The sequence below is a fragment of the Coregonus lavaretus genome (genome assembly GCF_964263955.1).
Source record: "Coregonus lavaretus genome assembly, contig: HAP1_SCAFFOLD_4044, whole genome shotgun sequence".
NCBI lineage: Eukaryota > Metazoa > Chordata > Actinopteri > Salmoniformes > Salmonidae > Coregonus > Coregonus lavaretus.
This window is the reverse complement of record NW_028156451.1, coordinates 17,138-44,659: the sequence shown is the minus strand read 5'-3', so window position 1 is coordinate 44,659 and position 27,522 is coordinate 17,138. Positions and strand designations below refer to the sequence as shown.

At 36.0% G+C, this 27,522-nt stretch overlaps 1 protein-coding gene across 1 annotated transcript in view; it reads left to right on the top strand.

The window, feature by feature from the left end:
* The window catches only part of LOC311126319 (CUB and sushi domain-containing protein 3-like), a gene marked incomplete at both ends in the record, with an annotated part of 52,522 nt that overhangs the window by 8,610 nt on the left and 16,390 nt on the right, over nt 1–27,522 (top strand). Inside the window, one exon of the mRNA XM_084200328.1 lies at nt 431–604. Within this exon, the coding sequence (XP_084056454.1) occupies nt 431–604 (174 nt within the window). The remainder of the gene's footprint in view (nt 1–430; nt 605–27,522) is intronic.

The following is a 27,522-nucleotide window of genomic DNA, read 5'->3' as shown; positions in this document are numbered from 1 at the left end:
TATATAGGGTCACAATATAATCTATAGAGATCTGGTGTGTCCTATAGTTAGATACAAGGAGCACTGAACTAGCATCATAAAAGGAGAAAAGACGTGTTGATTAGTGTTTTCTCTAATCGCCTTGTGTATCCAGGCCTTAACTTTGCCTCGTCTGTCCCTCCTGCCTCCCCTCTGCCCACCCGTCTGTCCATCTGTCTCCTCAATGATTGATATACCCCTCAAAAACCAGGATTCCCCAGGAAATGCGTTGGTTTTAACACTAGATTTTCTAAGCAAACTTTTCTATTGGCCTATAAAAAAAAACTGTATGCACTCACTAACTGTAAGTCGCTCTGGATGAGAGCATCTGCTAAAAATGACAAATAAATAATAAAAAAAATAAAAAAATAAAGAGTTGACAAATGCATCTTTCCATCCTCTCTCTCCTCAGTGGTGACCTGCCCTCGGCCCCCTGACATCCATAACGGCCTCCTGGAGGGGTCAGTGTTTGAGTGGGGGACCAGTGTGAGCTACAGCTGCCTGCCCGGATATGAGCTCTCCTTCCCAGCTATCCTGACCTGTGTGGGTCTGGGCTCCTGGAGAGGGGATCTGCCTCAGTGTCTGCGTGAGTCAAACACAACGAACGCCTTCATATTTTTCTTCTCCTCTCCCGACTGTCGCACAGCAATGTGTTGTTTTAGAGATACATACAGGGATTCAATTCTGTACAAAACACCTAGATAGCAATGTGTTGCTACTGAGCTTTTCAACTCTGTACAAAGAGTTTTAAAGATACAGGTATTCAACGTGTACAAACACGTAGATAATAATGATTTATTGTGTGTCCCCTTTCTTGCATCTCAACAAACAACAACACAGCATCACCAATAGGTGCATTAAGACACATGTGTCACAATCTACAGCAGACAACGCATGGATACAGTTCCTAATTCAGTTCGGAAATTCCGGGGGGGAATAATACTGATGAATGATTTCTGGCCTCTGGTGGTTTTATAAGATGGACTCTGTATCGGCGGCCCGATGGTAGCAGCTGGTTCTCCTGGTTGAGTGGGTGTGTCAGGTTGGTGGCAATTGCCATGGCGTATTGTTTCCGAGGTGTTCAGCTCTGTACAAACATGTAGATTGCCATGGCGTATTCTTTCTGAGGTGTTCAGCTCTGTACAAACATGTAGATTACACATTGTACTGTATAAAAATAGCATGTTGTCTTCTATATTGTGATGAAATATAGGTAGGCTGGCTACAATGCAGAGCTAGGAGAGTTGAGAATGAAACAATAGGAAAAAGTGCTGATCATGTAAATCCTGAAAAGTGATAATGATGCATATTGTACAGGAAATGCTTCCTCTATGGTCCCCAGTAGATTTGGTCTACTGAGTCCAGAACAGTGCAGAGCCATTACAGAGCTGGGTCCTTAGTGCAGCACTTAAACTGCTGAATATTAGTAATAACACTAGATTCACACCACAGCAGTACAGTATATAGTAATAACACTAGATTCACACCACAGCAGTACAGTATATAGTAATAACACTATATTCACACCACAGCAGTACAGTATAGGGTAATAACACTAGATTCACACCACAGCAGTACAGTATATAGTAATAACACTAGATTCACACCACAGCAGTACAGTACAGTATATAGTAATAACACTAGATTCACACCACAGCAGTACAGTATATAGTAATAACACTAGATTCACACCACAGCAGTACAGTATATAGTAATAACACTAGATTCACACCACAGCAGTACAGTACAGTATATAGTAATAACACTAGATTCACACCACAGCAGTACAGTATATAGTAATAACACTAGATTCACACCACAGCAGTACAGTACAGTATATAGTAATAACACTAGATTCACACCACAGCAGTACAGTACAGTATATAGTAATAACACTAGATTCACACCACAACAGTACAGTATATAGTAATAACACTAGATTCACACCACAGCAGTACAGTATAGGGTAATAACACTATATTCACACCACAGCAGTACAGTACAGTATATAGTAATAACACTATATTCACACCACAGCAGTACAGTACAGTATATAGTAATAACACTAGATTCACACCACAGCAGTACAGTACAGTATATAGTAATAACACTAGATTCACACCACAGCAGTACAGTATATAGTAATAACACTAGATTCACACCACAGCAGTACAGTATATAGTAATAACACTAGATTCACACCACAGCAGTACAGTATATAGTAATAACACTAGATTCACACCACAGCAGTACAGTATATAGTAATAACACTAGATTCACACCACAGCAGTACAGTACAGTATATAGTAATAACACTAGATTCACACCACAGCAGTACAGTACAGTATATAGTAATAACACTAGATTCACACCACAGCACTACAATACAGTATATAGTAATAACACTAGATTCACACCACAGCAGTACAGTACAGTATATAGTAATAACACTAGATTCACACCACAGCAGTACAGTATATAGTAATAACACTAGATTCACACCACAGCAGTACAGTATATAGTAATAACACTAGATTCACACCACATCAGTACAGTACAGTATATAGTAATAACACTAGATTCACACCACAGCAGTACAGTACAGTATATAGTAATAACACTAGATTCACACCACAGCAGTACAGTATATAGTAATAACACTAGATTCACACCACAGCAGTACAGTACAGTATATAGTAATAACACTAGATTCACACCACAGCAGTACAGTATATAGTAATAACACTAGATTCACACCACAGCAGTACAGTATATAGTAATAACACTAGATTCACACCACAGCAGTACAGTACAGTATATAGTAATAACACTAGATTCACACCACAGCAGTACAGTATATAGTAATAACACTAGATTCACACCACAGCAGTACAGTACAGTATATAGTAATAACACTAGATTCACACCACAGCAGTACAGTACAGTATATAGTAATAACACTAGATTCACACCACAACAGTACAGTATATAGTAATAACACTAGATTCACACCACAGCAGTACAGTATAGGGTAATAACACTATATTCACACCACAGCAGTACAGTACAGTATATAGTAATAACACTATATTCACACCACATCAGTACAGTACAGTATATAGTAATAACACTAGATTCACACCACAGCAGTACAGTACAGTATATAGTAATAACACTAGATTCACACCACAGCAGTACAGTATATAGTAATAACACTAGATTCACACCACAGCAGTACAGTATATAGTAATAACACTAGATTCACACCACAGCAGTACAGTATATAGTAATAACACTAGATTCACACCACAGCAGTACAGTACAGTATATAGTAATAACACTAGATTCACACCACAGCAGTACAGTATATGGTAATAACACTAGATTCACACCACAGCACTACAGTACAGTATATAGTAATAACACTAGATTCACACCACAGCAGTACAGTACAGTATATAGTAATAACACTAGATTCACACCACAGCAGTACAGTATATAGTAATAACACTAGATTCACACCACAGCAGTACAGTATATAGTAATAACACTAGATTCACACCACATCAGTACAGTACAGTATATAGTAATAACACTAGATTCACACCACAGCAGTACAGTACAGTATATAGTAATAACACTAGATTCACACCACAGCAGTACAGTATATAGTAATAACACTAGATTCACACCAAAGCAGTACAGTATATAGTAATAACACTAGATTCACACCACAGCAGTACAGTACAGTATATAGTAATAACAATAGATTCACACCACATCAGTACAGTACAGTATATAGTAATAACACTAGATTCACACCACAGCAGTACAGTACAGTATATAGTAATAACACTAGATTCACACCACAGCAGTACAGTACAGTATATAGTAATAACACTAGATTCACACCACAGCAGTACAGTACAGTATATTGTAATAACACTAGATTCACACCACAGCAGTACAGTATATAGTAATAACACTAGATTCACACCACAGCAGTACAGTACAGTATATAGTAATAACACTAGATTCACACCACAGCAGTACAGTATATAGTAATAACACTAGATTCACACCACAGCAGTACAGTACAGTATATAGTAATAACACTAGATTCACACCACAGCAGTACAGTACAGTATATAGTAATAACACTAGATTCACACCACAGCAGTACAGTACAGTATATAGTAATAACACTAGATTCACACCACAGCAGTACAGTATAGGGTAATAACACTAGATTCACACCACAGCAGTACAGTACAGTATATAGTAATAAAACTAGATTCACACCACAGCAGTACAGTATATAGTAATAACACTAGATTCACACCACAGCAGTACAGTACAGTATAGGGTAATAACACTAGATTCACACCACAGCGGTACAGTATATAGTAATAACACTAGATTCATACCACAGCAGTACAGTACAGTATATAGTAATAACAATAGATTCACACCACAGCAGTACAGTACAGTATATAGTAATAACACTAGATTCACACCACAGCAGTACAGTACAGTATATAGTAATAACACTAGATTCACACCACAGCAGTACAGTACAGTATATAGTAATAACACTAGATTCACACCACAGCAGTACAGTACAGTATATTGTAATAACACTAGATTCACACCACAGCAGTACAGTATATAGTAATAACACTAGATTCACACCACAGCAGTACAGTACAGTATATAGTAATAACACTAGATTCACACCACAGCAGTACAGTATATAGTAATAACACTAGATTCACACCACAGCAGTACAGTACAGTATATAGTAATAACACTAGATTCACACCACAGCAGTACAGTACAGTATATAGTAATAACACTAGATTCACACCACAGCAGTACAGTACAGTATATAGTAATAACACTAGATTCACACCACAGCAGTACAGTATAGGGTAATAACACTAGATTCACACCACAGCTGTACAGTACAGTATATAGTAATAAAACTAGATTCACACCACAGCAGTACAGTATATAGTAATAACACTAGATTCACACCACAGCAGTACAGTACAGTATATAGTAATAACACTAGATGCACACCACAGCAGTACAGTACAGTATATAGTAATAACACTAGATTCACACCACAGCAGTACAGTACAGTATATAGTAATAACACTAGATTCACACCACAGCAGTACAGTACAGTATATAGTAATAACACTAGATTCACACCACAGCAGTACAGTATATAGTAATAACACTAGATTCACACCACAGCAGTACAGTACAGTATATAGTAATAACACTAGATTCACACCACAGCAGTACAGTACAGTATATAGTAATAACACTAGATTCACACCACAGCAGTACAGTATATGGTAATAACACTAGATTCACACCACAGCACTACAATACAGTATATAGTAATAACACCAGATTCACACCACAGCAGTACAGTACAGTATATAGTAATAACACTAGATTCACACCACAGCAGTACAGTATATAGTAATAACACTAGATTCACACCACAGCAGTACAGTATATAGTAATAACACTAGATTCACACCACATCAGTACAGTACAGTATATAGTAATAACACTAGATTCACACCACAGCAGTACAGTACAGTATATAGTAATAACACTAGATTCACACCACAGCAGTACAGTATATAGTAATAACACTAGATTCACACCACAGCAGTACAGTATAGGGTAATAACACTAGATTCACACCACAGCAGTACAGTACAGTATATAGTAATAACACTAGATGCACACCACAGCAGTACAGTACAGTATATAGTAATAACACTAGATTCACACCACAGCAGTACAGTACAGTATATAGTAATAACACTAGATTCACACCACAGCAGTACAGTACAGTATAGGGTAATAACACTAGATTCACACCACAGCAGTACAGTATATAGTAATGACACTAGATTCACACCACAGTAGTACAGTACAGTATATAGTAATAACACTAGATTCACACCACAGCAGTACAGTACAGTATATAGTAATAACACTAGATTCACACCACAACAGTACAGTATATAGTAATAACACTAGATTCACACCACAGCAGTACAGTACAGTATATAGTAATGACACTAGATTCACACCACCGCAGTACAGTACAGTATATAGTAATAACACTAGATTCACACCACAGCAGTACAGTATATAGTAATAACACTAGATTCACACCACAGCAGTACAGTACAGTATATAGTAATAACACTAGATTCACACCACAGCAGTACAGTATATAGTAATAACACTAGATTCACACCACAGCAGTACAGTACAGTATATAGTAATGACACTAGATTCACACCACAGCAGTACAGTACAGTATATAGTAATAACACTAGATTCACACCACAGCAGTACAGTGCAGTATATAGTAATAACACTAGATTCACACCACAGCAGTACAGTTCAGTATATAGTAATAACACTAGATTCACACCACAACAGTACAGTATATAGTAATAACACTAGATTTACACCACAGCAGTACAGTATATGGTAATAACACTAGATTCACACCACAGCAGTACAGTATATAGTAATAACACTAGATTCACACCACAACAGTACAGTATATGGTAATAACACTAGATTCACACCACAGCAGTACAGTATATAGTAATAACACTAGATTCACACCACAACAGTACAGTATATGGTAATAACACTAGATTCACACCACAGCAGTACAGTATATAGTAATAACACTAGATTCAGACCACAACAGTACAGTATATAGTAATAACAATAGATTCACACCACAGCGGTACAGTATAGGGTAATAACACTAGATTCACACCACAGCAGTACAGTGCAGTATATAGTAATAACACTAGATTCACACCACAGCACTACAATACAGTATATAGTAATAACACCAGATTCACACCACAGCAGTACAGTACAGTATATAGTAATAACACTAGATTCACACCACAGCAGTACAGTATATAGTAATAACACTAGATTCACACCACAGCAGTACAGTATATAGTAATAACACTAGATTCACACCACATCAGTACAGTACAGTATATAGTAATAACACTAGATTCACACCACAGCAGTACAGTACAGTATATAGTAATAACACTAGATTCACACCACAGCAGTACAGTATATAGTAATAACACTAGATTCACACCACAGCAGTACAGTATAGGGTAATAACACTAGATTCACACCACAGCAGTACAGTACAGTATATAGTAATAACACTAGATGCACACCACAGCAGTACAGTACAGTATATAGTAATAACACTAGATTCACACCACAGCAGTACAGTACAGTATATAGTAATAACACTAGATTCACACCACAGCAGTACAGTACAGTATAGGGTAATAACACTAGATTCACACCACAGCAGTACAGTATATAGTAATGACACTAGATTCACACCACAGTAGTACAGTACAGTATATAGTAATAACACTAGATTCACACCACAGCAGTACAGTACAGTATATAGTAATAACACTAGATTCACACCACAACAGTACAGTATATAGTAATAACACTAGATTCACACCACAGCAGTACAGTACAGTATATAGTAATGACACTAGATTCACACCACAGCAGTACAGTACAGTATATAGTAATAACACTAGATTCACACCACAGCAGTACAGTATATAGTAATAACACTAGATTCACACCACAGCAGTACAGTACAGTATATAGTAATAACACTAGATTCACACCACAGCAGTACAGTATATAGTAATAACACTAGATTCACACCACAGCAGTACAGTACAGTATATAGTAATGACACTAGATTCACACCACAGCAGTACAGTACAGTATATAGTAATAACACTAGATTCACACCACAGCAGTACAGTGCAGTATATAGTAATAACACTAGATTCACACCACAGCAGTACAGTTCAGTATATAGTAATAACACTAGATTCACACCACAACAGTACAGTATATAGTAATAACACTAGATTTACACCACAGCAGTACAGTATATGGTAATAACACTAGATTCACACCACAGCAGTACAGTATATAGTAATAACACTAGATTCACACCACAACAGTACAGTATATGGTAATAACACTAGATTCACACCACAGCAGTACAGTATATAGTAATAACACTAGATTCACACCACAACAGTACAGTATATGGTAATAACACTAGATTCACACCACAGCAGTACAGTATATAGTAATAACACTAGATTCAGACCACAACAGTACAGTATATAGTAATAACAATAGATTCACACCACAGCGGTACAGTATAGGGTAATAACACTAGATTCACACCACAGCAGTACAGTGCAGTATATAGTAATAACACTAGATTCACACCAAAGCAGTACAGTGCAATATATAGTAATAACACTAGATTCACACCACAGCAGTACAGTACAGTATATAGTAATAACACTAGATTCACACCACAGCAGTACAGTACAGTATATAGTAATAACACTAGATTCACACCACAGCAGTACAGTACAGTATATAGTAATAACACTAGATTCACACCACAGTAGTACAGTACAGTATATAGTAATAACACTAGATTCACACCACAGCAGTACAATACAGTATATAGTAATAACACTAGATTCACACCACAACAGTACAGTACAGTATATAGTAATAACACTAGATTCACACCAAAGCAGTACAGTATAGGGTAATAACACTAGATTCACACCACAGTAGTACAGTACAGTATATAGTAATAACACTAGATTCACACCACAGTAGTACAGTACAGTATATAGTAATAACAGTAGATTCACACCACAGCAGTACAGTATATAGTAATAACACTAGATTCACACCACAGCAGTAAAGTATATAGTAATAACACTAGATTCACACCACAGCAGTACAGTATAGGGTAATAACACTAGATTCACACCACAGCAGTACAATACAGTATATAGTAATAACACTAGATTCACATCACAGCAGTACAGTACAGTATATAGTAATAACACTAGATTCACACCACAGCAGTACAGTACAGTATATATTAATAACACTAGATTCACACCACAGCAGTACAGTACAGTAAATAGTAATAACACTAGATTCACACCACAGCAGTACAGTACAGTATGTATTAATAACACTAGATTCACACCACAGCAGTACAGTACAGTATATAGTAATAACACTAGATTCACACCACAGCAGTACAGTATAGGGTAATAACACTAGATTCACACCACAGCAGTACAGTACAGTATATAGTAATAACACTAGATTCACACCACATCAGTACAGTACAGTATATAGTAATAACACTAGATTCACACCACAGCAGTACAGTACAGTATATAGTATAACACTAGATTCACACCACAGCAGTACAGTATAGGGTAATAACACTAGATTCACACCACAGTAGTACAGTACAGTATATAGTAATAACACTAGATTCACACCACAGTAGTACAGTACAGTATATAGTAATAACACTAGATTCACACCACAGCAGTACAGTATATAGTAATAACACTAGATTCACACCACAGCAGTACAGTATATAGTAATAACACTAGATTCACACCACAGCAGTACAGTATAGGGTAATAACACTAGATTCACACCACAGCAGTACAATACAGTATATAGTAATAACACTAGATTCACATCACAGCAGTACAGTACAGTATATAGTAATAACACTAGATTCACACCACAGCAGTACAGTATATAGTAATAAAACTAGATTCACACCACAGCAGTACAGTACAGTATATAGTAATAACACTAGATTCACACCACAGCAGTACAGTACAGTATGTATTAATAACACTAGATTCACACCACAGCAGTACAGTACAGTATATAGTAATAACACTAGATTCACACCACAGCGGTACAGTATAGGGTAATAACACTAGATTCACACCACAGCAGTACAGTATATAGTAATAACACTAGATTCACACCACAGCGGTGCAGTATAGGGTAATAACACTAGATTAACACCACAGCAGTACAGTATATAGTAATAACACTAGATTCACACCACAACAGTACAGTATATAGTAATAACACTAGATTCACACCACAGCAGTACAGTACAGTATATAGTAATAACACTAAATTCACACCACAGCAGTACAGTATATAGTAATAACACTAGATTCACACCACAGCAGTACAGTACAGTATATTGTAATAACACTAGATTCACACCACAGCAGTACAGTATATAGTAATAACACTAGATTCACACCACAGCAGTACAGTACAGTATATAGTAATAACACTAGATGCACACCACAGCAGTACAGTACAGTATATAGTAATAACACTAGATTCACACCACAGCAGTACAGTATATAGTAATAACACTAGATTCACACCACAGCAGTACAGTACAGTATATAGTAATAACACTAGATTCACACCACAGCAGTACAGTACAGTATATAGTAATAACACTAGATTCACACCACAGCAGTACAGTATATGGTAATAACACTAGATTCACACCACAGCACTACAATACAGTATATAGTAATAACACTAGATTCACACCACAGCAGTACAGTACAGTATATAGGAATAACACTAGATTCACACCACAGCAGTACAGTATATAGTAATAACACTAGATTCACACCACAGCAGTACAGTATAGAGTAATAACACTAGATTCACACCACATCAGTACAGTACAGTATATAGTAATAACACTAGATTCACACCACAGCAGTACAGTACAGTATATAGTAATAACACTAGATTCACACCACAGCAGTACAGTATATAGTAATAACACTAGATTCACACCACAGCAGTACAGTATATAGTAATAACACTAGATTCACACCAAAGCAGTACAGTATATAGTAATAACACTAGATTCACACCACAGCAGTACAGTACAGTATATAGTAATAACACTAGATTCACACCACAGCAGTACAGTACAGTATATAGTAATAACACTAGATTCACACCACAGCAGTACAGTGCAGTATATAGTAATAACACTAGATTCACACCACAGCAGTACAGTACAGTATATAGTAATAACACTAGATTCACACCACAGCAGTACAGTATATAGTAATAACACTAGATTCACACCACAGCAGTACAGTACAGTATATAGTAATAACACTAGATGCACACCACAGCAGTACAGTACAGTATATAGTAATAACACTAGATTCACACCACAGCAGTACAGTACAGTATATAGTAATAACACTAGATTCATACCACAGCAGTACAGTACAGTATAGGGTAATAACACTAGATTCACACCACAGCAGTACAGTATATAGTAATGACACTAGATTCACACCACAGTAGTACAGTACAGTATATAGTAATAACACTAGATTCACACCACAGCAGTACAGTACAGTATCTAGTAATAACACTAGATTCACACCACAACAGTACAGTATATAGTAATAACACTAGATTCACACCACAGCAGTACAGTACAGTATATAGTAATGACACTAGATTCACACCACAGCAGTACAGTACAGTATATAGTAATAACACTAGATTCACACCACAGCAGTACAGTGCAGTATATAGTAATAACACTAGATTCACACCACAGCAGTACAGTACAGTATATAGTAATAACACTATATTCACACCACAACAGTACAGTATATAGTAATAACACTAGATTCACACCACAGCAGTACAGTATAGGGTAATAACACTAGATTCACACCACAGCAGTACAGTACAGTATATAGTAATAACACTAGATGCACACCACAGCAGTACAGTACAGTATATAGTAATAACACTAGATTCACACCACAGCAGTACAGTACAGTATATAGTAATAACACTAGATTCACACCACAGCAGTACAGTACAGTATAGGGTAATAACACTAGATTCACACCACAGCAGTACAGTATATAGTAATGACACTAGATTCACACCACAGTAGTACAGTACAGTATATAGTAATAACACTAGATTCACACCACAGCAGTACAGTACAGTATATAGTAATAACACTAGATTCACACCACAACAGTACAGTATATAGTAATAACACTAGATTCACACCTCAGCAGTACAGTACAGTATATAGTAATGACACTAGATTCACACCACAGCAGTACAGTACAGTATATAGTAATAACACTAGATTCACACCACAGCAGTACAGTATATAGTAATAACACTAGATTCACACCACAGCAGTACAGTACAGTATATAGTAATAACACTAGATTCACACCACAGCAGTACAGTATATAGTAATAACACTAGATTCACACCACAGCAGTACAGTACAGTATATAGTAATGACACTAGATTCACACCACAGCAGTACAGTACAGTATATAGTAATAACACTAGATTCACACCACAGCAGTACAGTGCAGTATATAGTAATAACACTAGATTCACACCACAGCAGTACAGTTCAGTATATAGTAATAACACTAGATTCACACCACAACAGTACAGTATATAGTAATAACACTAGATTTACACCACAGCAGTACAGTATATGGTAATAACACTAGATTCACACCACAGCAGTACAGTATATAGTAATAACACTAGATTCACACCACAACAGTACAGTATATGGTAATAACACTAGATTCACACCACAGCAGTACAGTATATAGTAATAACACTAGATTCACACCACAACAGTACAGTATATGGTAATAACACTAGATTCACACCACAGCAGTACAGTATATAGTAATAACACTAGATTCAGACCACAACAGTACAGTATATAGTAATAACAATAGATTCACACCACAGCGGTACAGTATAGGGTAATAACACTAGATTCACACCACAGCAGTACAGTGCAGTATATAGTAATAACACTAGATTCACACCAAAGCAGTACAGTGCAATATATAGTAATAACACTAGATTCACACCACAGCAGTACAGTACAGTATATAGTAATAACACTAGATTCACACCACAGCAGTACAGTACAGTATATAGTAATAACACTAGATTCACACCACAGCAGTACAGTACAGTATATAGTAATAACACTAGATTCACACCACAGTAGTACAGTACAGTATATAGTAATAACACTAGATTCACACCACAGCAGTACAATACAGTATATAGTAATAACACTAGATTCACACCACAACAGTACAGTACAGTATATAGTAATAACACTAGATTCACACCAAAGCAGTACAGTATAGGGTAATAACACTAGATTCACACCACAGTAGTACAGTACAGTATATAGTAATAACACTAGATTCACACCACAGTAGTACAGTACAGTATATAGTAATAACAGTAGATTCACACCACAGCAGTACAGTATATAGTAATAACACTAGATTCACACCACAGCAGTAAAGTATATAGTAATAACACTAGATTCACACCACAGCAGTACAGTATAGGGTAATAACACTAGATTCACACCACAGCAGTACAATACAGTATATAGTAATAACACTAGATTCACATCACAGCAGTACAGTACAGTATATAGTAATAACACTAGATTCACACCACAGCAGTACAGTACAGTATATATTAATAACACTAGATTCACACCACAGCAGTACAGTACAGTAAATAGTAATAACACTAGATTCACACCACAGCAGTACAGTACAGTATGTATTAATAACACTAGATTCACACCACAGCAGTACAGTACAGTATATAGTAATAACACTAGATTCACACCACAGCAGTACAGTATAGGGTAATAACACTAGATTCACACCACAGCAGTACAGTACAGTATATAGTAATAACACTAGATTCACACCACATCAGTACAGTACAGTATATAGTAATAACACTAGATTCACACCACAGCAGTACAGTACAGTATATAGTATAACACTAGATTCACACCACAGCAGTACAGTATAGGGTAATAACACTAGATTCACACCACAGTAGTACAGTACAGTATATAGTAATAACACTAGATTCACACCACAGTAGTACAGTACAGTATATAGTAATAACACTAGATTCACACCACAGCAGTACAGTATATAGTAATAACACTAGATTCACACCACAGCAGTACAGTATATAGTAATAACACTAGATTCACACCACAGCAGTACAGTATAGGGTAATAACACTAGATTCACACCACAGCAGTACAATACAGTATATAGTAATAACACTAGATTCACATCACAGCAGTACAGTACAGTATATAGTAATAACACTAGATTCACACCACAGCAGTACAGTATATAGTAATAAAACTAGATTCACACCACAGCAGTACAGTACAGTATATAGTAATAACACTAGATTCACACCACAGCAGTACAGTACAGTATGTATTAATAACACTAGATTCACACCACAGCAGTACAGTACAGTATATAGTAATAACACTAGATTCACACCACAGCGGTACAGTATAGGGTAATAACACTAGATTCAAACCACAGCAGTACAGTATATAGTAATAACACTAGATTCACACCACAGCGGTGCAGTATAGGGTAATAACACTAGATTAACACCACAGCAGTACAGTATATAGTAATAACACTAGATTCACACCACAACAGTACAGTATATAGTAATAACACTAGATTCACACCACAGTAGTACAGTACAGTATATAGTAATAACACTAGATTCACACCACAGCAGTACAGTACAGTATATAGTAATAACACTAGATTCACACCACAACAGTACAGTATATAGTAATAACACTAGATTCACACCTCAGCAGTACAGTACAGTATATAGTAATGACACTAGATTCACACCACAGCAGTACAGTACAGTATATAGTAATAACACTAGATTCACACCACAGCAGTACAGTATATAGTAATAACACTAGATTCACACCACAGCAGTACAGTACAGTATATAGTAATAACACTAGATTCACACCACAGCAGTACAGTATATAGTAATAACACTAGATTCACACCACAGCAGTACAGTACAGTATATAGTAATGACACTAGATTCACACCACAGCAGTACAGTACAGTATATAGTAATAACACTAGATTCACACCACAGCAGTACAGTGCAGTATATAGTAATAACACTAGATTCACACCACAGCAGTACAGTTCAGTATATAGTAATAACACTAGATTCACACCACAACAGTACAGTATATAGTAATAACACTAGATTTACACCACAGCAGTACAGTATATGGTAATAACACTAGATTCACACCACAGCAGTACAGTATATAGTAATAACACTAGATTCACACCACAACAGTACAGTATATGGTAATAACACTAGATTCACACCACAGCAGTACAGTATATAGTAATAACACTAGATTCACACCACAACAGTACAGTATATGGTAATAACACTAGATTCACACCACAGCAGTACAGTATATAGTAATAACACTAGATTCAGACCACAACAGTACAGTATATAGTAATAACAATAGATTCACACCACAGCGGTACAGTATAGGGTAATAACACTAGATTCACACCACAGCAGTACAGTGCAGTATATAGTAATAACACTAGATTCACACCAAAGCAGTACAGTGCAATATATAGTAATAACACTAGATTCACACCACAGCAGTACAGTACAGTATATAGTAATAACACTAGATTCACACCACAGCAGTACAGTACAGTATATAGTAATAACACTAGATTCACACCACAGCAGTACAGTACAGTATATAGTAATAACACTAGATTCACACCACAGTAGTACAGTACAGTATATAGTAATAACACTAGATTCACACCACAGCAGTACAATACAGTATATAGTAATAACACTAGATTCACACCACAACAGTACAGTACAGTATATAGTAATAACACTAGATTCACACCAAAGCAGTACAGTATAGGGTAATAACACTAGATTCACACCACAGTAGTACAGTACAGTATATAGTAATAACACTAGATTCACACCACAGTAGTACAGTACAGTATATAGTAATAACAGTAGATTCACACCACAGCAGTACAGTATATAGTAATAACACTAGATTCACACCACAGCAGTAAAGTATATAGTAATAACACTAGATTCACACCACAGCAGTACAGTATAGGGTAATAACACTAGATTCACACCACAGCAGTACAATACAGTATATAGTAATAACACTAGATTCACATCACAGCAGTACAGTACAGTATATAGTAATAACACTAGATTCACACCACAGCAGTACAGTACAGTATATATTAATAACACTAGATTCACACCACAGCAGTACAGTACAGTAAATAGTAATAACACTAGATTCACACCACAGCAGTACAGTACAGTATGTATTAATAACACTAGATTCACACCACAGCAGTACAGTACAGTATATAGTAATAACACTAGATTCACACCACAGCAGTACAGTATAGGGTAATAACACTAGATTCACACCACAGCAGTACAGTACAGTATATAGTAATAACACTAGATTCACACCACATCAGTACAGTACAGTATATAGTAATAACACTAGATTCACACCACAGCAGTACAGTACAGTATATAGTATAACACTAGATTCACACCACAGCAGTACAGTATAGGGTAATAACACTAGATTCACACCACAGTAGTACAGTACAGTATATAGTAATAACACTAGATTCACACCACAGTAGTACAGTACAGTATATAGTAATAACACTAGATTCACACCACAGCAGTACAGTATATAGTAAAAACACTAGATTCACACCACAGCAGTACAGTATATAGTAATAACACTAGATTCACACCACAGCAGTACAGTATAGGGTAATAACACTAGATTCACACCACAGCAGTACAATACAGTATATAGTAATAACACTAGATTCACATCACAGCAGTACAGTACAGTATATAGTAATAACACTAGATTCACACCACAGCAGTACAGTATATAGTAATAAAACTAGATTCACACCACAGCAGTACAGTACAGTATATAGTAATAACACTAGATTCACACCACAGCAGTACAGTACAGTATGTATTAATAACACTAGATTCACACCACAGCAGTACAGTACAGTATATAGTAATAACACTAGATTCACACCACAGCGGTACAGTATAGGGTAATAACACTAGATTCAAACCACAGCAGTACAGTATATAGTAATAACACTAGATTCACACCACAGCGGTGCAGTATAGGGTAATAACACTAGATTAACACCACAGCAGTACAGTATATAGTAATAACACTAGATTCACACCACAACAGTACAGTATATAGTAATAACACTAGATTCACACCACAGCAGTACAGTACAGTATATAGTAATAACACTAAATTCACACCACAGCAGTACAGTATATAGTAATAACACTAGATTCACACCACAGCAGTACAGTACAGTATATTGTAATAACACTAGATTCACACCACAGCAGTACAGTATATAGTAATAACACTAGATTCACACCACAGCAGTACAGTACAGTATATAGTAATAACACTAGATGCACACCACAGCAGTACAGTACAGTATATAGTAATAACACTAGATTCACACCACAGCAGTACAGTATATAGTAATAACACTAGATTCACACCACAGCAGTACAGTACAGTATATAGTAATAACACTAGATTCACACCACAGCAGTACAGTACAGTATATAGTAATAACACTAGATTCACACCACAGCAGTACAGTATATGGTAATAACACTAGATTCACACCACAGCACTACAATACAGTATATAGTAATAACACTAGATTCACACCACAGCAGTACAGTACAGTATATAGGAATAACACTAGATTCACACCACAGCAGTACAGTATATAGTAATAACACTAGATTCACACCACAGCAGTACAGTATAGAGTAATAACACTAGATTCACACCACATCAGTACAGTACAGTATATAGTAATAACACTAGATTCACACCACAGCAGTACAGTACAGTATATAGTAATAACACTAGATTCACACCACAGCAGTACAGTATATAGTAATAACACTAGATTCACACCACAGCAGTACAGTATATAGTAATAACACTAGATTCACACCAAAGCAGTACAGTATATAGTAATAACACTAGATTCACACCACAGCAGTACAGTACAGTATATAGTAATAACACTAGATTCACACCACAGCAGTACAGTACAGTATATAGTAATAACACTAGATTCACACCACAGCAGTACAGTGCAGTATATAGTAATAACACTAGATTCACACCACAGCAGTACAGTACAGTATATAGTAATAACACTAGATTCACACCACAGCAGTACAGTATATAGTAATAACACTAGATTCACACCACAGCAGTACAGTACAGTATATAGTAATAACACTAGATGCACACCACAGCAGTACAGTACAGTATATAGTAATAACACTAGATTCACACCACAGCAGTACAGTACAGTATATAGTAATAACACTAGATTCATACCACAGCAGTACAGTACAGTATAGGGTAATAACACTAGATTCACACCACAGCAGTACAGTATATAGTAATGACACTAGATTCACACCACAGTAGTACAGTACAGTATATAGTAATAACACTAGATTCACACCACAGCAGTACAGTACAGTATCTAGTAATAACACTAGATTCACACCACAACAGTACAGTATATAGTAATAACACTAGATTCACACCACAGCAGTACAGTACAGTATATAGTAATGACACTAGATTCACACCACAGCAGTACAGTACAGTATATAGTAATAACACTAGATTCACACCACAGCAGTACAGTGCAGTATATAGTAATAACACTAGATTCACACCACAGCAGTACAGTACAGTATATAGTAATAACACTATATTCACACCACAACAGTACAGTATATAGTAATAACACTAGATTCACACCACAGCAGTACAGTATATAGTAATAACACTAGATTCTCACAACAACAGTACAGTATAGGGTAATAACACTAGATTCACACCACAGCAGTACAGTACAGTATATAGTAATAACACTAGATTCACACCACAACAGTACAGTATATGGTAATAACACTAGATTCACACCACAGCAGTACAGTATATAGTAATAACACTAGATTCACACCACAACAGTACAGTATATGGTAATAACACTGGATTCACACCACAGCAGTACAGTATATAGTAATAACCCTAGATTCACACCACAACAGTACAGTATATAGTAATAACACTAGATTCACACCACAGCGGTACAGTATAGGGTAATAACACTAGATTCACACCACAGCAGTACAGTTCAGTATATAGTAATAACACTAGATTCACACCACAGCAGTACAGTACAGTATATAGTAATAACACTAGATTCACACCACAGCAGTATAGTACAGTATATAGTAATAACACTAGATTCACACCACAGCAGTACAGTACAGTATATAGTAATAACACTAGATTCACACCACAGCAGTACAGTACAGTATATAGTAATAACACTAGATTCACACCACAGTAGTACAGTACAGTATATAGTAATAACACTAGATTCACACCACAGCAGTACAATACAGTATATAGTAATAACACTAGATTCACACCACAACAGTGCAGTACAGTATATAGTAATAACACTAGATTCACACCACAGCAGTACAGTATAGGGTAATAACACTAGATTCACACCACAGTAGTACAGTACAGTATATAGTAATAACACTAGATTCACACCACAGCAGTACAGTATATAGTAATAACACTAGATTCACACCACAGCAGTACAGTATATAGTAATAACACTAGATTCACACCACAGCAGTACAGTATAGGGTAATAACACTAGATTCACACCACAGCAGTACAGTATATAGTAATAACACTAGATTCACATCACAGCAGTACAGTACAGTATATAGTAATAACACTAGATTCACACCACAGCAGTACAGTATATAATAATAACTCTAGATTCACACCACAGCAGTACAGTACAGTATATAGTAATAACACTAGATTCACACCACAGCAGTACAGTACAGTATATAGTAATAACACTAGATTCACACCACAGCAGTACAGTACAGTATGTAGTAATAACACTAGATTCACACCACAGCAGTACAGTACAGTATATAGTAATAACACTAGATTCACACCACAGCGGTACAGTATAGGGTAATAACACTAGATTCACACCACAGCAGTACAGTACAGTATATAGTAATAACACTAGATTCACACCACATCAGTACAGTACAGTATATAGTAATAACACTAGATTCACACCACAGCAGTACAGTACAGTATATAGTAATAACACTAGATTCACACCACAGCAGTACAGTACAGTATGTAGTAATAACACTAGATTCACACCACAGCAGTGCAGTATATAGTAATAACACTAGATTCACACCACAGCGGTGCAGTATAGGGTAATAACACTAGATTAACACCACAGCAGTACAGTATATAGTAATAACACTAGATTCACACCACAACAGTACAGTATAGGGTAATAACACTAGATTCACACCACAGCAGTACAGTTTATAGTAATAACACTAGATTCACACCACAACAGTACAGTATAGGGTAATAACACTAGATTCACACCACAGCAGTACAGTACAGTATATAGTAATAACACTAGATTCACAGCACAGCGGTACAGTATATAGTAATAACACTAGATTCCCACCACAGCAGTACAGTATAGGGTAATAACACTAGATTCACACCACAGCAGTACAGTACAGTATATAGTAATAACACTAGATTCACACCACAGCGGTACAGTATAGGGTAATAATACTAGATTCACACCACAGCAGTACAGTATATAGTAATAACACTAGATTCACACCACAACAGTACAGTATAGGGTAATAACACTAGATTCACACCACAGCGGTACAGTATAGGGTAATAACACTAGATTCACACCACAGCAGTACAGTATATAGTAATAACACTAGATTCCCACCACAGCAGTACAGTATAGGGTAATAACACTAGATTCACACCACAGCAGTACAGTACAGTATATAGTAATAACACTAGATTCACACCACAGCAGTACAGTACAGTATGTAGTAATAACACTAGATTCACACCACAGCAGTACAGTATATAGTAATAACACTAGATTCACACCACAGCAGTACAGTATATAGTAATAACACTAGATTCACACCACATCAGTACAGTACAGTATATAGTAATAACACTAGATTCACACCACAGCAGTACAGTATATAGTAATAACACTAGATTCACACCACATCAGTACAGTACAGTATATAGTAATAACACTAGATTCACACCACAGCAGTACAGTATAGGGTAATAACACTAGATTCACACCACAGCAGTACAGTTTATAGTAATAACACTAGATTCACACCACAACAGTACAGTATAGGGTAATAACACTAGATTCACACCACAGCAGTACAGTACAGTATATAGTAATAACACTAGATTCACAGCACAGCGGTACAGTATATAGTAATAACACTAGATTCACACCACAGCAGTACAGTACAGTATATAGTAATAACACTAGATTCACACCACATCAGTACAGTACAGTATATAGTAATAACACTAGATTCACACCACAGCAGTACAGTATAGGGTAATAACACTAGATTCACACCACAACAGTACAGTACAGTATATAGTAATAACACTAGATTCACAGCACAGCGGTACAGTATATAGTAATAACACTAGATTCACACCACAGCAGTACAGTACAGTATATAGTAATAACACTAGATTCACACCACATCAGTACAGTACAGTATATAGTAATAACACTAGATTCACACCACAGCAGTACAGTATAGGGTAATAACACTAGATTCACACCACAGCAGTACAGTACAGTATATAGTAATAACACTAGATTCACACCACAGCAGTACAGTACAGTATATAGTAATAACACTAGATTCACACCACAGCAGTACAGTATATAGTAATAACACTAGATTCACACCACAGCAGTACAGTACAGTATATAGTAATAACACTAGATTCACACCACAGCAGTACAGTACAGTATATAGTAATAACACTAGATTCACACCACAGCAGTACAGTACAGTATATAGTAATAACACTAGATTCACACCACATCAGTACAGTATAGGGTAATAACACTAGATTCACACCACAGCAGTACAGTACAGTATATAGTAATAAAACTAGATTCACACCACAGCAGTACAGTATATAGTAATAACACTAGATTCACACCACAGCAGTACAGTATATAGTAATAACACTAGATTCACACCACAGCAGTACAGTACAGTATATAGTAATAACACTAGATGCACACCACAGCAGTACAGTACAGTATATAGTAATAACACTAGATTCACACCACAGCAGTACAGTACAGTATATAGTAATAACACTAGATTCACACCACAGCAGTACAGTACAGTATATAGTAATAACACTAGATTCACACCACAGCAGTACAGTATATAGTAATAACACTAGATTCACACCACAGCAGTACAGTACAGTATATAGTAATAACACTAGATTCACACCACAGCAGTACAGTACAGTATATAGTAATAACACTAGATTCACACCACAGCAGTACAGTATATGGTAATAACACTAGATTCACACCACAGCACTACAATACAGTATATAGTAATAACACCAGATTCACACCACAGCAGTACAGTACAGTATATAGTAATAACACTAGATTCACACCACAGCAGTACAGTATATAGTAATAACACTAGATTCACACCACAGCAGTACAGTATATAGTAATAACACTAGATTCACACCACATCAGTACAGTACAGTATATAGTAATAACACTAGATTCACACCACAGCAGTACAGTACAGTATATAGTAATAACACTAGATTCACACCACAGCAGTACAGTATATAGTAATAACACTAGATTCACACCACAGCAGTACAGTATATAGTAATGACACTAGATTCACACCACAGTAGTACAGTACAGTATGTAGTAATAACACTAGATTCACACCACAGCAGTACAGTACAGTATATAGTAATAACACTAGATTTACACCACAACAGTACAGTATATAGTAATAACACTAGATTCACACCACAGCAGTACAGTACAGTATATAGTAATGACACTAGATTCACACCACAGCAGTACAGTACAGTATATAGTAATAACACTAGATTCACACCACAGCAGTACAGTATATAGTAATAACACTAGATTCACACCACAGCAGTACAGTACAGTATATAGGAATAACACTAGATTCACACCACAGCAGTACAGTATATAGTAATAACACTAGATTCACACCACAGCAGTACAGTACAGTATATAGTAATGACACTAGATTCACACCACAGCAGTACAGTACAGTATATAGTAATAACACTAGATTCACACCACAGCAGTACAGTGCAGTATATAGTAATAACACTAGATTCACACCACAGCAGTACAGTTCAGTATATAGTAATAACACTAGATTCACACCACAACAGTACAGTATATAGTAATAACACTAGATGCACACCACAGCAGTACAGTATATGGTAATAACACTAGATTCACACCACAGTAGTACAGTATATAGTAATAACACTAGATTCACACCACAACAGTACAGTATATGGTAATAACACTAGATTCACACCACAGCAGTACAGTATATAGTAATAACACTAGATTCACACCACAACAGTACAGTATATGGTAATAACACTAGATTCACACCACAGCAGTACAGTATATAGTAATAACACTAGATTCAGACCACAACAGTACAGTATATAGTAATAACAATAGATTCACACCACAGCGGTACAGTATAGGGTAATAACACTAGATTCACACCACAGCAGTACAGTGCAGTATATAGTAATAACACTAGATTCACACCACAGCAGTACAGTGCAGTATATAGTAATAACACTAGATTCACACCACAGCAGTACAGTACAGTATATAGTAATAACACTAGATTCACACCACAGCAGTACAGTACAGTATATAGTAATAACACTAGATTCACACCACAGCAGTACAGTACAGTATATAGTAATAACACTAGATTCACACCACAGCAGTACAGTGCAGTATATAGTAATAACACTAGATTCACACCACAGCAGTACAGTTCAGTATATAGTAATAACACTAGATTCACACCACAACAGTGCAGTATATAGTAATAACACTAGATTCACACCACAGCAGTACAGTTCAGTATATAGTAATAACACTAGATTCACACCACAACAGTACAGTATATAGTAATAACACTAGATGCACACCACAGCAGTACAGTATATGGTAATAACACTAGATTCACACCACAGTAGTACAGTATATAGTAATAACACTAGATTCACACCACAACAGTACAGTATATGGTAATAACACTAGATTCACACCACAGCAGTACAGTATATAGTAATAACACTAGATTCACACCACAACAGTACAGTATATGGTAATAACACTAGATTCACACCACAGCAGTACAGTATATAGTAATAACACTAGATTCAGACCACAACAGTACAGTATATAGTAATAACAATAGATTCACACCACAGCGGTACAGTATAGGGTAATAACACTAGATTCACACCACAGCAGTACAGTGCAGTATATAGTAATAACACTAGATTCACACCACAGCAGTACAGTGCAGTATATAGTAATAACACTAGATTCACACCACAGCAGTACAGTACAGTATATAGTAATAACACTAGATTCACACCACAGCAGTACAGTACAGTATATAGTAATAACACTAGATTCACACCACAGCAGTACAGTACAGTATATAGTAATAACACTAGATTCACACCACAGCAGTACAGTGCAGTATATAGTAATAACACTAGATTCACACCACAGCAGTACAGTTCAGTATATAGTAATAACACTAGATTCACACCACAACAGTACAGTATATAGTAATAACACTAGATGCACACCACAGCAGTACAGTATATGGTAATAACACTAGATTCACACCACAGTAGTACAGTATATAGTAATAACACTAGATTCACACCACAACAGTACAGTATATGGTAATAACACTAGATTCACACCACAGCAGTACAGTATATAGTAATAACACTAGATTCACACCACAACAGTACAGTATATGGTAATAACACTAGATTCACACCACAGCAGTACAGTATATAGTAATAACACTAGATTCAGACCACAACAGTACAGTATATAGTAATAACAATAGATTCACACCACAGCGGTACAGTATAGGGTAATAACACTAGATTCACACCACAGCAGTACAGTGCAGTATATAGTAATAACACTAGATTCACACCACAGCAGTACAGTGCAGTATATAGTAATAACACTAGATTCACACCACAGCAGTACAGTACAGTATATAGTAATAACACTAGATTCACACCACAGCAGTACAGTACAGTATATAGTAATAACACTAGATTCACACCACAGCAGTACAGTACAGTATATAGTAATAACACTAGATTCACACCACAGTAGTACAGTACAGTATATAGTAATAACACTAGATTCACACCACAGCAGTACAATACAGTATATAGTAATAACACTAGATTCACACCACAACAGTACAGTACAGTATATAGTAATAACACTAGATTCACACCAAAGCAGTACAGTATAGGGTAATAACACTAGATTCACACCACAGTAGTACAGTACAGTATATAGTAATAACACTAGATTCACACCACAGTAGTACAGTACAGTATATAGTAATAACAGTAGATTCACACCACAGCAGTACAGTATATAGTAATAACACTAGATTCACACCACAGCAGTACAGTATATAGTAATAACACTAGATTCACACCACAGCAGTACAGTATAGGGTAATAACACTAGATTCACATACAGCAGTACAATACAGTATATAGTAATAACACTAGATTCACATCACAGCAGTACAGTACAGTATATAGTAATAACACTAGATTCACACCACAGCAGTACAGTACAGTATATAGTAATAACACTAGATTCACACCACAGCAGTACAGTACAGTATATAGTAATAACACTAGATTCACACCACAGCAGTACAGTACAGTATGTATTAATAACACTAGATTCACACCACAGCAGTACAGTACAGTATATAGTAATAACACTAGATTCACACCACAGCAGTACAGTATAGGGTAATAACACTAGATTCACACCACAGCAGTACAGTACAGTATATAGTAATAACACTAGATTCACACCACATCAGTACAGTACAGTATATAGTAATAACACTAGATTCACACCACAGCAGTACAGTACAGTATATAGTAATAACACTAGATTCACACCACAGCAGTACAGTATAGGGTAATAACACTAGATTCACACCACAGTAGTACAGTACAGTATATAGTAATAACACTAGATTCACACCACAGTAGTACAGTACAGTATATAGTAATAACACTAGATTCACACCACAGCAGTACAGTATATAGTAATAACACTAGATTCACACCACAGCAGTACAGTATATAGTAATAACACTAGATTCACACCACAGCAGTACAGTATAGGGTAATAACACTAGATTCACACCACAGCAGTACAATACAGTATATAGTAATAACACTAGATTCACATCACAGCAGTACAGTACAGTATATAGTAATAACACTAGATTCACACCACAGCAGTACAGTATATAGTAATAAAACTAGATTCACACCACAGCAGTACAGTACAGTATATAGTAATAACACTAGATTCACACCACAGCAGTACAGTACAGTATGTATTAATAACACTAGATTCACACCACAGCAGTACAGTACAGTATATAGTAATAACACTAGATTCACACCACAGCGGTACAGTATAGGGTAATAACACTAGATTCACACCACAGCAGTACAGTACAATATATAGTAATAACACTAGATTCACACCACATCAGTACAGTACAGTATATAGTAATAACACTAGATTCACACCACAGCAGTACAGTACAGTATATAGTAATAACACTAGATTCACACCACAGCAGTACAGTACAGTATGTAGTAATAACACTAGATTCACACCACAGCAGTACAGTATATAGTAATAACACTAGATTCACACCACAGCGGTGCAGTATAGGGTAATAACACTAGATTAACACCACAGCAGTACAGTATATAGTAATAACACTAGATTCACACCACAACAGTACAGTATATAGTAATAACACTAGATTCACACCACAGCAGTACAGTACAGTATATAGTAATAACACTAGATTCACACCACAGCAGTACAGTATATAGTAATAACACTAGATTCACACCACAGCAGTACAGTACAGTATATTGTAATAACACTAGATTCACACCACAGCAGTACAGTATATAGTAATAACACTAGATTCACACCACAGCAGTACAGTACAGTATATAGTAATAACACTAGATGCACACCACAGCAGTACAGTACAGTATATAGTAATAACACTAGATTCACACCACAGCAGTACAGTATATAGTAATAACACTAGATTCACACC